General features: G+C 46.6%; 2 protein-coding genes across 2 annotated transcripts; both read left to right on the forward strand.

The window, feature by feature from the left end:
* The first annotated feature begins 3,021 nt into the window (after positions 1–3,021).
* On the forward strand, positions 3,022–8,542 carry LOC149460712 (uncharacterized). Its single transcript, XM_089679221.1, has 4 exons — positions 3,022–3,085; positions 7,666–7,763; positions 7,843–8,088; positions 8,212–8,542. Exons 1-4 carry the CDS (start codon positions 3,022–3,024, stop codon positions 8,362–8,364), a joined length of 561 nt encoding a protein of 186 aa, XP_089535347.1. The 3' UTR covers positions 8,365–8,542.
* Positions 8,543–11,981: 3,439 nt separating this feature from the next.
* LOC149460713 (uncharacterized) lies at positions 11,982–14,649 on the forward strand. Its single transcript, XM_089679288.1, has one exon. The coding sequence runs from the start codon at positions 12,280–12,282 to the stop codon at positions 13,510–13,512; it is 1,233 nt and encodes a 410-aa protein (XP_089535414.1). The 5' UTR covers positions 11,982–12,279; the 3' UTR covers positions 13,513–14,649.
* Positions 14,650–15,056: the final 407 nt, after the last annotated feature.

Below are 15,056 nucleotides of genomic sequence, written 5' to 3' on the forward strand. Positions count from 1 at the left end.
AGGCGACAATCGCACAGCCGCGACTAACAGTAATACGTCACGCCCACGGCGTCAGACCCCAGACCTTCTCACCAAACTCGTGACCGAAGGGCCGGCCGATCCAAAACCGCGGTGTGACGCGCGTAACAAGGCCCCACCCAGCTGCACCCTACACAGCGATTGCCCAGCTAATGGACTACAATCGGTGCCTGCAGCCTGGATGCGCTTGTTACTGGGTAAGGTTAGTTACGCAACTAACCCTCTACTGCCACCACCACTTTTGTCGGAGACTGGGAAACTCCCGTTACTAAATATACACTATAATGATTGAAATATTGGTCTATATAGCACGGCCCGCGGACCTGCTATACAGAGATATACAAACAGTAGCGTCTCTTCAAAGGCAGGGATTCGTGAATTGCAAGTAAGCGCTTAGAAACAGTTTAACACTTTCAGAAAGAAAGATTTATTACTAAAAGCATTGGATGCAAAATAAATATGTACAAAGAGATATCACAAAAATATATATATGTATACAAAGACACAGCAAACATAGAATAGCGGGAAAATACAGGATAAGTTACTTGCCTTGCCTGGTTTTAGCAAATTCAAGTTGTGAGCAGAAAGCTTCTTTGATCTCCCCTTGTTACGATGTTGCTGGGAGATCCCTGTGTGTGAGTGTCAGAGTTTTTCTAACTCACTTAAAAGTCTTCAAGGGTCCCTCTCAGGGGAAGGGGGGCTCTGACTACCCATTTTGGGAGTGGTCATTGGGGAACTCTACACTAAATTACTAGCTCATATCCCGTGATATGAACCATACAGTTGACCTGAGGACTGTGCACTTATTCTGGTTGGTTTGATAATGAGTGGGCTTACATAGTTTTGGGTGATAAAAATGACACCTCATTCAGACTGGATGGCTCCACTTCTCATGTCTTCCTGGTTGTCCCCCACACCATCTGCCAGGAGATAACCTTTGACTCACAGGAATGCAGGGGGGATGTGAGGAGTGATTTGAGAAATGCCTCAGATAAACAGATAGAACACGAAAACGAGGGTTGAGGGGGAACTCCGCTCCAATTCTGATGAGCAAGTTTGCCACAGGATTGACCAAATGTTGCAATTGGAATAGATTAACCTTAGCCCAAGGAGGGACTCGACCAATGGCCAGACCATCTGGGAGACTTGGATTAAAAATGATGTTGGTCAAGGGGGAACACTTAGAGCCTAGGATGAATCTAACCCTACACCTCCTCCATACAGACAACATAAACTGCATGGGTCCTAATATGAGAGGAGAGGTAGTGCGGGCTGTGACAAAATAAGTCCCCCTCATTCCCTCTTTACACCAAGTCACGGCCAGATGTGCACGCCTCTGTTAGCTAGTCACTGTGGCCGTGTGCATGTGGGTGGGATCTGTGACAGCCTCTGATGACTCCTCTGTCATCCAATAAAGCTGATGGACCTCAGATGTCTTCCTTGTCCTACGATGAAGCTGATGGACCTCTGATGTCTCCCCAGTCCTCTGATGAAGTTGATGGACCTCTGATGACTCCCCTGTCCTCCAATAAAGCTGATGGAACTCTGATGTCTCCCTTGTCCTACGATGAAGCTGATGGACCTCTGATGTCTCCCCTGTCCTCTGATGAAGCTGATAGACCTCTGATTTCTCCTCTGTCCTCTGATAAAGCTAATGGACCTCCGATGTCTCCCCTGTCTCCAATGAGGCTGATGGACCTCTGATGTCTCCCCTGTCCTCTGATGAAGCTGATAGACCTTTGATTTCTCCTCTGTCCTCTGATGAAGCTAATGGACCTCTGATGTCTCCCATCTCCAATGAGGCTGATGGACCTCTGATGTGTGCCTATCCTCTGATGAAGCTGATGGACCTCTGATGACTCCCCTGTCCTCCAATAAAGCTGATGTAACTCTGATGTCTCCCCTGTCCTCCAATAAAGCTGATGGAACTCTGATGTCTCCCTTGTCCTATGATGAAGCTGATGGACCTCTGATGTCTCCCCTGTCCTCTGATGAAGCTGATAGACCTCTGATTTCTCCTCTGTCCTCTGATAAAGCTAATGGACCTCTGATGTCTCCCCTGTCTCCAATGAGGCTGATGGACCTCTGATGTCTCCCCTGTCCTCTGATGAAGCTGATAGACCTTTGATTTCTCCTCTGTCCTCTGATGAAGCTAATGGACCTCTGATGTCTCCCATCTCCAATGAGGCTGATGGACCTCTGATGTGTGTCTATCCTCTGATGAAGCTGATGGACCTCTGATGACTCCCCTGTCCTCTGATAAAGCTGATGGACCTCTGATGTCTCCCCTGTCCTCTGATAAAGCTGATGGACCTCTGATGACTCCCCTGTCCTCTGATGAAGCTGATGGACCTCTGATGACTCCCCTGTCCTCTGATAAAGCTGATGGACCTCTGATGTCTCCCCTGTCCTCTGATGAAGCTGATGGACCTCTGATGACTCCCCTGTCCTCTGATAAAGCTGATGGACCTCTGATGACTCCCCTGTCCTCTGATAAAGCTGATGGACCTCTGATGACTCCCCTGTCCTCTGATGAAGCTGATAGACCTCTGATGACTCCCCTGTCCTCTGATAAAGCTGATGGACCTCTGATGACTCCCCTGTCCTCTGATAAAGCTGATGGACCTCTGATGTCTCCCTTGTTCTACAATGAAGCTGATGGACATTTTGATATCTCCCCTGTTCTCAGATGAAGCTGATTGACCTATAATGTCTCTCCTGTCATCTGATGAAGCTGATGGACCTCTGATGTCTCCCTTGTTCTACAATGAAGCTGATGGACATTTTGATGTCTCCCCATTCTCAGATGAAGCTGATGGACTTCTGATGTCTCTCCTGTCATCTGATGAATCTGATGGACCTCTGATGACTCCCCTGTCATCTGATGAAGCTGATGGACCTCTGACGTCTCCCCATCCTCTGATATCCACCAGTCAATGTTAACTGAAGGAAGGGGGATCCAGGAGTGAACATTCACTGAAGGAAGGTGATATCCATGAACGAATGCTCACTCCAGGAGGGAGAAATCCAGGAGTGAATGTTCACCATGGGAAGTGGAAATCCAGGAGTAAATGTTCAATGAAAGGAAGGGGGGATCCAGGACAGAATGTTCACTAATCTCCCACCCCTCTAACTGGCATCACCCCGTGTCAATCCTAGGTGTGCTAATGGGCCCATGGCATAGGTGTGTGGGGGGACCTACCTTTACCAGGGTTTGTGGGGAAAACCCCCATTGCTGGGATATGCAGGGGGACCTACCATTACTTATGTGTATGGAGGAATCCACCATAACCTGGGTGTGTGCGGGAGGGCTCACCATTACCAGGGTGTGTGCGCGGGGGGGGCACCATTGCTGGGGTGTGTGGGGGAAAACACCATTACAATGGAGTTCGGGGGAGCCAACCATTACTGGGGTATATGGGGGACCCACCATTTGTCAATAAGATAACACCTTGTTATCATTAGTTCATTTTTAAGTGGAGTTCCCCTTCATCTTCATACTTCTCCTAATGCTGGATGAGGGTCTGGTATGGATATTAAAGGGGAACCCCACACCTATTTAGTTTTGAAGCAGAGTTTTCCTTTATATTGTTAGACCTCACAGTTGAGCTGAACTTTTACTGCCCCCTATATCTGCAGAGGCAGTGGGCAGCATCTACACATATCCCAGTAGTGATGGTTGTCTTCGCAGTCACAGCAGGAATTATCCCCAAGATGTCACTTTTGATGGGTGTATCTCCTGCTGAATGTGACCCATTGAAGTGAATGAGGCTGTTCTTTGACCCCCCAACAAGTACAGGCAATGCATGTGACTCACAAACTGCACCAAAAACACAAGGTAGGTGCATTTTTGATGTGGTTTGCCATGTTTTCCATTGATTTCAATGGGGAGGTGCGTTTTTTGTGTGGCTTTTTTTTTACCACAGCAAACCTGCACTAAAAATGTGACAAGTAGGACTTTGAAAAATGCAGCGGCCCCGCATCGGCTGAGTGTAAAAAGGAATCTGGGAGGGAAACGTAATTTGTTGGCAATTTAAAACTCTTCTCTAGATCTGTAAATGTCAGCGACGTGCGATGATTGACACCCCCTTACCCAGGTAATGGGGACTTGTAATCTGACAAATTCACACAGGAATTGTTCATTGCTGAAGGAACCCCGAGAAAACTTTGGAGGACCCCTGGCTGAGGAAGGCTGGACTAGGCAGTCATATATTTCTGTCCCCCTTGGTGGGAGTGGAGGTGACCCCTCTATAAGTGTAGTGATCCCCCAAAGGGGGTAAGTTTGTTCACTCCACCACTCTGCCTCCCAACCCCAAGAACTGTCTCAGCCCCAACTGACACCCCTGACAATAGTGAAGTACAAGGACCAATGAAAAGCACACACGGTATAATAAACACAGAGATCAGCTTTACTGTAAGACCTCTATGGGAAGTAATAAACATGAACAACAGGTATACGTTCGGTGAATCCAGAGAACAGCAAATCCTGAGACCGGAAGCAATATAACTCACTTTTACACTCAGGCTGCTTTCAGGGGATTCCAACCGTGAATAACCCCAAGAGCAGAGGAAACACTTACATGGCGCCCTCAATGTGGGTCTAAACCCCTTTACATAAACTCAGCTCTATGATGTCCAAGCAGGAGGAGAGCAGAAGGATGACTCTGTGGTGTCAGACTTCTCCCTTCTAACCCCCGACACCACAAGCCCAATAGGCAAACACTGCGCCCAACTGATGCTTCATAGCTACTTTCCAAGGTAGAGCTATTCCCTCCCACACCATGCAATATAGAGGCCTGAATACGCATGCGCGTGCCCGTATGGCACCAGTAACTTCAGTCTCTTGGTAACAGGATGAATGTTGGGGTCTTCAGCGAGACCCTTTCATTGGTGCACGTACACTCCTATGGTAAAGTATCATTGTAATCCCGTGGCAGGATTTGTATAGCAAAGCAAACACTGTGTCTGTATAGCAGAGCCATCTACACAACCCAGTGCCTGGTGAGTATGGGAGAAGTGTCATGTCTCTGTGTGCCGTGTTCCTGTCATCTGCCAGGGGGCAAAATCCCTCTCACCAGATCCTGGGACTAAGGCCCAAACCATGGTCCTGGAAATGACCGGCTCCTGTGGTCACCTCACGATGAGCCCTTCACACTGTCGGTGTAGGCACTGTACTGTAGGCCACATCTCTCAGGTTGGATGTTCCCTGACTGATGCAGATACCTAAACATGGAGTGAACTGACCCTGAGCACTTCTCTGCCAGGTCCAGACTGTCTCCTGCCACATGCAGACTGCCTCCCCTCAGGAAAAACAAGATGGAGTCCTTCACTCTCCTCTCACTAAGCAGGCTGGTCTCTGTAGTTCCATCCCTCATATCAGCCTATCAGGCCATTTCTGTTCAGGACTGCATATTCCACAATGCTTTGCAGCTGCACCTCCTGCTTGAGAAAGTCCCTGTCATTGGCTCCTTTAATACCTCTTCTGATTGGCTCTCTCTGTATTACAGTCTGAGAGGAGAAGGGAGGGGCTGAAATCCCTGACTGCCTTGTGTGTATCCAGTGCAAGTGTCAGATTTCACAGGAGATGCCAGTCAGCAGGTTACAGCAGTCACAGATAGGAGTCATTTCCTCCCTACACAAGGATCTACAGTCCATACACACCCAGCACAAGGCCGGGGCCACACTACCAGATGGTTCAGTTCCTCTGAGCGCCACAAGGTGGGGATCTCACTTCTACCCAGACAGGAAGTGATGTCAGACATAGACAGGAAGTAATGTCAGGTACAGACAGGAAGTAGAGAGGAGACGTGACTGGAAGTGGCAGCAGAGGAGGTAATTATTATTATTATTATACAGTATTTATAAAGCGCCAGTAGTTCGCTCAGCGCTGTACATTACAAAGGGGGAAAGAACATGTGACAGAACAACAACAATACAATGCAAAACATGAGGGGATTGAGGGCCCTGCTCCTTGGAGCTTACAATCTAGATGTTATGTTGTATTTACACCCAGTAACCCCCCCGTCATGTCCATCCTCTTCCTCCATAGTCACGTCCGTCCTCTTCCTCCATAGTCACGTCCGTCCTCTTCCTCCATAGTCACGTCCATCCTCTTCCTCCATAGTCACGTCTGTCCTCTTCCTCCATAGTCACTGTGACGTCTTTTATCTCCAGCAGATGATGATACACACATATATAGTGTGGGAACCCAGATTAACCCCTTCAGGGGCAGAACATTCCCCCACTTCCAGGGCCGGAACATTCTCATCATTGTGGAGCTGTGTCACCTTTCCCACCAATCACTTTCTTACCTCATCAGTCTATATCAAAGGATTATACCACTTTTATTAATGGTGGGGGATGGAAAACCCTATGACATCACACTGACCTCACAGCTCCTCCCAATGTCCCTCCATCTGGAGTCAGAGAATCCTATGACATCACACTGACCTCACAGCTCCTCCTCCCAATGTCCCTCCATCCGGAGTCAGGGAATCCTGTGACATCACACTGACCTCACAGCTCCTCCTCCCAATGTCCCTCCATCCGGAGTCAGGGAATCCTGTGACATCACACTGACCTCACAGCTCCTCCCCCCAATGTCCCTCCATCCGGAGTCAGAGAATCCTGTGACATCACACTGACTCCACAGCTCCTCCCCCCAATGTCCCTCCATCCAGAGTCAGAGAATCCTGTGACATCACACTGACCCCACAGCTCCTCCTCCCAATGTCCCCCCATCCAGAGTCAGAATCCTGTGACATCACACTGACCCCACAGCTCCTCCTCCCAATGTCCCCCCATCCAGAGTCAGGGTATCCTATGACATCACACTGACCCCACAGCTCCTCCTCCCAATGTCCCTCCATCCAGAGTCAGAGAATCCTATGACATCACACTGACCTCACAACTCCTCCCCCCAATGTCCCTCCATCTGGCTTTTTTCTGATGCTCTTAGGATGTGGGGCCCCTTGGTATCCTCACATGTAAAGTGGGACTGTTGGTCCTGCGTTGTATGTAATGACATCAGAATGCTGCAACAAGCCTATACCCTGCGTAGTGTGGGGGTCCTGTGGGGGGGAATTATACCTCAGCCTGAAGTGGGGCTTTAATAAAATGGAGACCTGAATGGAGAGGTGAGGAGGATTCTGGGAATATCATTTGATGTGACTATTTGTGTTCAGATGTAGAGTTTTCCTCCTGTGAAGTCTGGAGATCATATGACATCACATTGCCTCCACCTCCCTCCCTGATAGAAGAGAGAAAGAAGAAGGAGATTCTAGAAGTCACCAGAGAGATCACTGAGCTGCTGACAGGAGAGGTGAGCGGTGCCGGGAATTCTGGGACATTCTCCAGTAACAGACAAGGGATGTGTCTGGATGGTGACTGTATCATTGTGTGTGTCAGGTTCCTATAAGGTGTCAGGGTGTCACTGTCTATTTCTCCATGGAGGAGTGGGAGTATTTAGAAGGACACAAGGATCTCTACAAGGACGTCATGATGGACAATCAGCCGCCCCTCACATCACCGGGTAAGAGGAGACTTTATTGTAAAGGAGAGAGCAGTACGGAGGATCCACCTAGATCCCCCATCATCTGATAAACACATAGAAACAATGGATTCAGTCAGTGTGTGTGTTTCCTACAGATGGATCCAGTCATGGGAACTCACCAGAGAGATGTCCCCGTCCTCTGTATTCCCGGGATTCCACACAGGAAGGTCACACCATCCCTCACCATCATCAGGTAGATGATGACAATTATTGGTAGTTGTGATTTATACACAGCATGTTTGTTACAATGAATGTTTTATTATATCTTTCAGAGTGGAATCCTCGGGGATGATAATATTGATGTTAAAGAAGAGTATAAAGAGGAGGATGAGGAGTATGGAGTGATGGAGGAGTTTTCAGAAGGACACAAGGATATGATGGAGCCACCTAATACCAGGAACCCCCCAGAGAGATGTCCCCGTCCTCTGTATTCCCGGGATTCCACACAGGAAGGTCACACCATCCCTCCCCATTGCAAGGTTGGTGGGATGGAGAATCTAGAACATGGACTTGTAAAGGTGATGTGTTGATATTTTCTGTGAATTATTATATTTTATAGATGATATGAAAGTTTTAAGTGATGTTACAATATTAAAGCTTATATTTTACAGATGTTATTGCTGATCTTTCTCTTGATTTAGAGTGAAGATCTGATAAATATAGAATTTGAGGTGAAAGCAGAAGAAGAAGAGGCGTATGTGAGGGATGATCAGCAGTCTATGGAGGAGGATGGAATAACGGGGACATTTATAGAGGAGGACACTCCTACAGAGATCAGCACAGGTGGGTCATGAACACTAAATCCATTCCTCCACCTATACTGCTCACTGATTGGTCCAGAGTAGGGCGGGGACTGGGTGATATCAGCTTGTAATCCCCTGGTCACTTTCCTGAGCTGTGTTCCCCGTCCTGTATTCCTGGATTTCTCTCGGATAATCTTCCTTCTCTGTGCTGCAGACACAATTTATGTATCTAGACTGGATTTATGGAGATTCTGGGGTTCAGCTGGCAGCAAAATGTTGATTTTCACCATAAATGTTACTAGACCTAGGCACCTGGGGTGTGTGTCTTGTATCTGCTTCCCCATTAGTGGGTCTAGCAAGTTTACTGAGAGAGCAATGTCCCAGGGTTCCTTGCTCTGTGGTCTTCTGGCTGTTCTGGGTGGAGGGATATGACTGTATAGTCTCAGACCCAAGTCAAGACCCCAGAGTGCAGTCTGACCCTTACACTGTATAATTTATATTGCACATTACATACTCCTGACCCCTGCACTATATACTGTACTACCCTAATATTTGTATCCTATACAAAAAGCTGTACAATACATTATTTTACACCCATTTCCTCCCAGCTGGACATTTTATATCGGATGATGTGATTGGAGCACAGACTTTTACATGGTGATAATAATGTGATAACATCCTCCAACTTTGGACCCTTAAACAGAAAGTGATAATGAGGGAGGAGTCAATACCCCAATGATGGTGGTCTTCAGGATCAGTCCAGTCTTCATCTTGGTTGTTCTCCCCTCATCCTCACTCTCTGACCTCTGGTGGGGCTCAGCCCCGCTGTTCATCATGACTAAATCATGGACTAAATAAGGAAGTGCAGTACTTCTTGTGTTGGGAAGATGGCGATGAGTGATAGAGGGGGTGGGGACCCTCGTCCTATAATCCCCTCATCACTGTCCCTCCTATAAAAGACAGTTCTGGTTGTTTCCTCACTCTCTGACTAAGGTCCATGAATAAAGAAATGACCTGGTAGGAGGTCAGAGGAGCCATTTCCTAGTTTTCTTGGTTGTGCCATGAGTCACTGCAATTTTATATTATTTTATTTATTTCAGGTACTTTATATAGCGCCATCAATTTACGCAGCGCTTTACATTCACATCGGTCCAAAACCCTCAAGGGGTGTACAATCTAAGGTCCCTAACTTACATTCTTACATACACATACTAAGGAACAATTTAGACAGGAGCCAATTAACCTACCAGCATGTCTTTGGAGTGTGGGAGGAAACCGGAGTACCCGGAAGAAACCCACGCAGGCACAGGGAGAACATGTAAACTCCAGGCAGGTGGTGCCATGGTTGGGATTTGAACCGGCGACCCTAGTACTGCCAGGCAGAAGTGCTAACCACTGAGCCACTGTGCTGCCCTGATTCTTATGCAGCACAACTCCCATAGACTTCAATGTAAATTCACCAGTACGTTGTATGTTTTTCTTAATTGCAGCACATTTTTTGCTACTTCTGAAGCATGATGTGTTTTGTTTTTTTTTTAACCCTGACCTCTTCTCCCTGGTCATCCTTGCTTTCTAAAAACTTTCTCCCTAGTATATCCCATTCTCACCTGAATGTAGCATAAACACATATTCCCATTTATTTTTTTGTGTGTTTTTTATGTGTAATCTGGGTTGTTCCTCCTTAGCAGAAAAGTCTAATAAATCCTCAGTCTCTGGGATTGCTGAAAATCCAGGGCACCGGCTTGCAGCACTTCGGTGGGTAACTCATAATCCATCCCATCCATGGGTGTTGGCCATACTGATGAGCTTTGTTGAACAGTCTTTTATATTCTTGTTCCAGCTCCCATTCCTGAAGGCCTAGAAACTCCATATCTTCCTGTGCCCAGCGCACTTCTGAGATGTTCAGCATCTAGTCCCTGTAATCCATGATTTCCTCCAAATGCCATTCCAGATCATTCCTGAAGTCAGGATCCTGTGACAGCCTCCAGTACAACAGCCCCAAGCCATCATAGCCAAAGCCTTCCATCAGGCTGTTGTCTTCTGTCCGAGGCACCCCTGGGCTACATGCCAGCGGAAGGCTCTGAAGCTCTCATTCAGCAGCATTTCTTCTTGGACCAGACTTCTTAACCCAACTGTCCACTCCTTGTGCAGCTGTTCACCCAATAACAGCACCCGCACTTCATACTGCGACCAGTACCTGTCCTGGATGGAGGAGACTTACCTTGGCAGTGCTGCTCTCAGTCTAGCTCTTCCTTCCACAGCTGCCAGTGGACAGAGTCATCCCATCCCTGCAGGACCTTCACTGGCACTGGTCCTTTGTGCTGCATCCGCATCTCTTGCACCCTCCTTATGTATTCCTCTTCCATGGCGGCTGGTGTCCATACCTCTCCTCTTCTGCTAACCGGACCTCAGATCCCAGTGGTGATTTGGATGTCCCAGACTGCAGGAAACATCCCACTGCTTGTCACTAAATGTGACGGAATGCCTATCACCCCGAATAGGTGATTCCATTATAGAACTGCTTCCTCACCTCCAGGACACAGGCCCAAGGTATTGTAGCCGGGCATTGCACTCAAGACTAGACGAGACTAGCTTAGATGTCAAACAAGAACGACTTTACTGAACAGAAATACAGTTTTTATACACTCCGGAAATAGGGGCAGTGCCAACAAATATTATCCATCAGGATAAACATCCCACACTGGTTAGATAATGAGGTGAAGCTGACATCGGTCTAATCCTATCATGTAGGCACCTCCAGAAGGACCTCCATCAGGATAAACATCCCACACTGGTTAGATAACAAGGTGGAGCTGACATCGGTCTAATCCTATCATGTAGGCACCTCCAGAAGGACCTCCATCAGGATAAACATCCCACGCTGGTTAGATAACGAAGTGAAGCTGACATTGGTCTAATCCTATCACGTAGGCACCTCCAGAAGGACCTCCATCAGGATAAACATCCCACACTGGTTAGATAACGAGGTGAAGCTGACATTGGTCTAATCCTATCACGTAGGCACCTCCAGAAGGACCTCCATCAGGATAAACATCCCACACTGGTTAGATAACCAGGTGAAGCTGACATCGGTCTAATCCTATCATGTAGGCACCTCCAGAAGGACCTCCATCAGGATAAACATCCCACACTGGTTAGATAACGAGGTGAAGCTGACATCAGTCTAATCCTTTCATGTGGGCACCTCCAGAAGGACCTCCATCAGGATAAACATCCCACACTGGTTAGATAATGAGGTGAAGCTGACATCGGTCTAATCCTATCATGTAGGCACCTCCAGAAGGACTTCCCAACAGAGAAACAATAGGTGACTCCATTAACAATGCACACCTAGGAGGCACACAATGGGAGAAAGACACATCACACCTTAATAAACAGATTCCAGCAAGAGTCCTCAGCATCAGGTTGTTTTACTGATTATATCAACATCTTCTTAGAGTCTCTGAGTCTAGGAAGGAGGGGGATTGAAAACAGTCAATTCTAGTTTGGGGACAGGGACCCCAAATCTGTATCTTGGTCCTCCAGTTCTCAGAGTCTGTGTGTTTTGGGGAGATATGGACTTGAGTCCCAAGTAAGCTACTCCAAAGGTCCCCCCAGGCACACACCAAAGAATAAAGCCCCCTCAGACACCAGGGCCATTGTCAGTAGGCAAGAGGCTAGCCTGTAGTCCCCTCCAAAAGCCCATGTCCCGGTTGGGTCTGTCACAGTGGGAACTTACATTTCGGCTATGCTCGGGTGTGAATGGAATGTGCTTGGGACTTTATAATCCCTTCGATGTTTGCTTTGAAGTAGCATCATGTTTCCGGGAAGTTGTGTACAAAGTCGTGATGGAAGTCACCCATCTAGACCAAGCTGCCTGATGTGGGCGGAGTCCTGTTTGGGGAAACCAATCAGCTTCTGTCTAGTAATCCTCTTTGTCTTTGTATTTTAGTCCATGGCCGGGAGATGAGGAAAACCTCCGAGGATTGTCTCACTTTGTCTCCAGACTGGAAAGTAGAAGATGAGGACATCATACAGTATATTCTAGGAGAAAACCCGCCTCCCTCCAATGTCCATCCGGCCCCACCCAGTGTAGATGGACCATCGGATTCCTCGTATCCTGAGGAACCTCAGACTATGCGGGACCGGGCCGGCCTTCCAACAGGGAAGAGCTTCTCCTGTACTGAGTGTGGGAAAGGTTTCCGTTCTAAATATGGTCTTAATGTCCATATAAGATCTCACACAGGGGAGAAGCCGTATTCCTGTCCTGAGTGCGGGAAATGTTTTTTAAGGAAGTCCCAACTTTACAGACATCAGAGGTTTCACACAGGTGAGAAGCCATATTCCTGTTCTGAGTGTGGGAAATGTTTTGTACTAAAATCAGATGTTGTCACCCATCAAAGGCGTCACACGGGGGAAAAACCGCACTCCTGTCCTGACTGTGGGAAATGTTTTTTAAGGAAGTTCCAACTTTACAGACATCAGAGGTTTCACAAGGGGGAGAAGCCGTATTCCTGTTCTGTGTGCGGGAAATGTTTTGTAGTAAAATCAGATCTTGTCACACATGAAAGGATTCACAAGGGGGAAAAACCATACTCCTGTCCCGAGTGCGGGAAATGTTTTTCAGACAAGTCCTTTTATCACAAACATCAGAGATCTCACACAGGAGAAAAGCCATATTCCTGTCCTGAGTGCGGGAAATGTTTTTCATGGAAGTCCAGTCTGAACAGACATCAGAGATATCACACGGTTGAGAAGCCGTATTCCTGTCCTAAGTGCAAGAAATGTTTTTTAGACACTTCAGATTTTTACACACATCAGCGATCTCACAAAGGGGAGAAGCCACTTTCCTGTTCTGAGTGTGGGAAATGTTTTTCATTTAAGTCCCATCTTGACACACATCAGAGATCTCACTCGGGAGAGAAGCCGTATTCCTGTCCTGAGTGTGGGAAATGTTTTTCAGACAAGTCCAATCTTTACAGACATCAGAGGTCTCACACAGGGGAAAAGCCATATTCCTGTCCTGAGTGCGGGAAAAGTTTTTTACAGAAGTCTGATCTTTACAAACATCGGAAATTGCACACAGGGGAGAAACCGTATTCCTGTCCTGAGTGCGGGAAATGTTTTTCACAGAAGTCCTATCTTTCTGGACATCAGAGATCTCACACGGGGAAGAAGCCGCGTTCCGGACATGAGTGAGGGAAATGTTCCTCACTGAAGTCCTGTCTTCCTGTACATCAGGGGTCCCACACAACCCTGGAGGTGTATTAGTGCCTTGAGTGCGGGAAATGTCTTCTAGATGAATGTTGCTGGACATCCCAGCTCTCATGTGGGGAAGAAGCACACCCTGATATACACCTCAGATATACTCCATGGCTGATCTTCATCATGCATGAAGTGTGGGACCAGGTTGGCCATTGATAGCAGGAGAAGAATAAAAATGGAGTCCTGCCCTGTCATTGGCTGAGTATATTTTGTGGTGGGAGATTTTGCATTCTATTTTTAAAAAATATTTAATTGTACAGATGTGACCGGCATTCGCCCAGCTGTGATGAATATTGGATGTATTTTATCTTTTAGATTGTAAGCTCTGAGGATCAGGGCCCTCCTATCCCTCTTGTATTGATCTGTATTGTTGTTGTATTGTCTCCTGTTATATTGTACAGCGCTGAGCACACTGTTGGCGCCATAAATCCTGTATAATAATCATAATTTCATACTCTGATTTATTCCATCTAGTGGCCAGAATGTAGTATTTTATTTTTACTCTGAGTTAATTTCAGGAAAAATCCCCCATTTTGGTCACTAGATGGAGCTGATGATCATAAGAAATCACTGTGTTAAAGTACGGCCAGAATTTGTCATGGCGGATGAATGATCATCACGTTTGTCCAACACATTTTCTTTAGGTAGTTAGATTCTTTCTTCAGGCACGGTGTCATACTAATCCCTGAGATCATACTCCTGCAGGTATGAGTACATCAGACATAGAAGGACAAAAGTCCAATAAACCAACAATATTCAACCAGTCATTGATTTAATATGTAAACTACCACATTTGGCCTTTAGATGGCGCTACGTTTTTTATCAATACTCTCTATCTAGTGGCACATGTGGTATTTTCCATTTTAAATCAATGGAAATCATTCAACCAGCAAATATCCTAATAACAGCCATCATTCCCCCAGTCACACAGAAGGAATGGACACGCACTCTTGCTGGATAAATTGTTATGACATCTTTTATGAATGGACCCCTAAATGTAAGGAGATTATTTTTATTTTTTTTATTGCATTTTACAAAATGTTATTGTTCATCAAACTTAAAAAAAAGACCATGAAGGAAAAATAAAAGTAATTAAAAAAATAAACTCCTCCATTGTGTTGATGATCAATGACCAGTGTTCTGTCCCCACATGAAGGCGAATGAAGGTATATCTGATAATGGCTGTGTAACTTCCTACCTTCGTATCCAAGCAGTGGAGCAGACCGGACCGGCAGATGTTCAGGTTAGATGGATCCAAACGTATGGGTTTATTTGGTCCAAAATACAGCGACAAACAGTGATACAATACTGTAAGGCAGTAGAGGTATTGATGCTGTCCTGTGATATCTTTCCTGAGGCTAACTGCTGGTCAAAAACTGATGCCTTCACAAGCCCAGGGTATTGAATGTCCTGTCACACAGCTATATAGCAGATAAAATGGCTGCAGGAAGTGACCAGAACCAAGGCTTGCCTAAAAC

Source organism: Staurois parvus, unplaced genomic scaffold (assembly GCF_062004578.1).
Source record: "Staurois parvus isolate SC_StPar_1 unplaced genomic scaffold, SC_StPar_1.0 ptg000221l, whole genome shotgun sequence".
In the NCBI taxonomy this organism is placed as follows: domain Eukaryota; kingdom Metazoa; phylum Chordata; class Amphibia; order Anura; family Ranidae; genus Staurois; species Staurois parvus.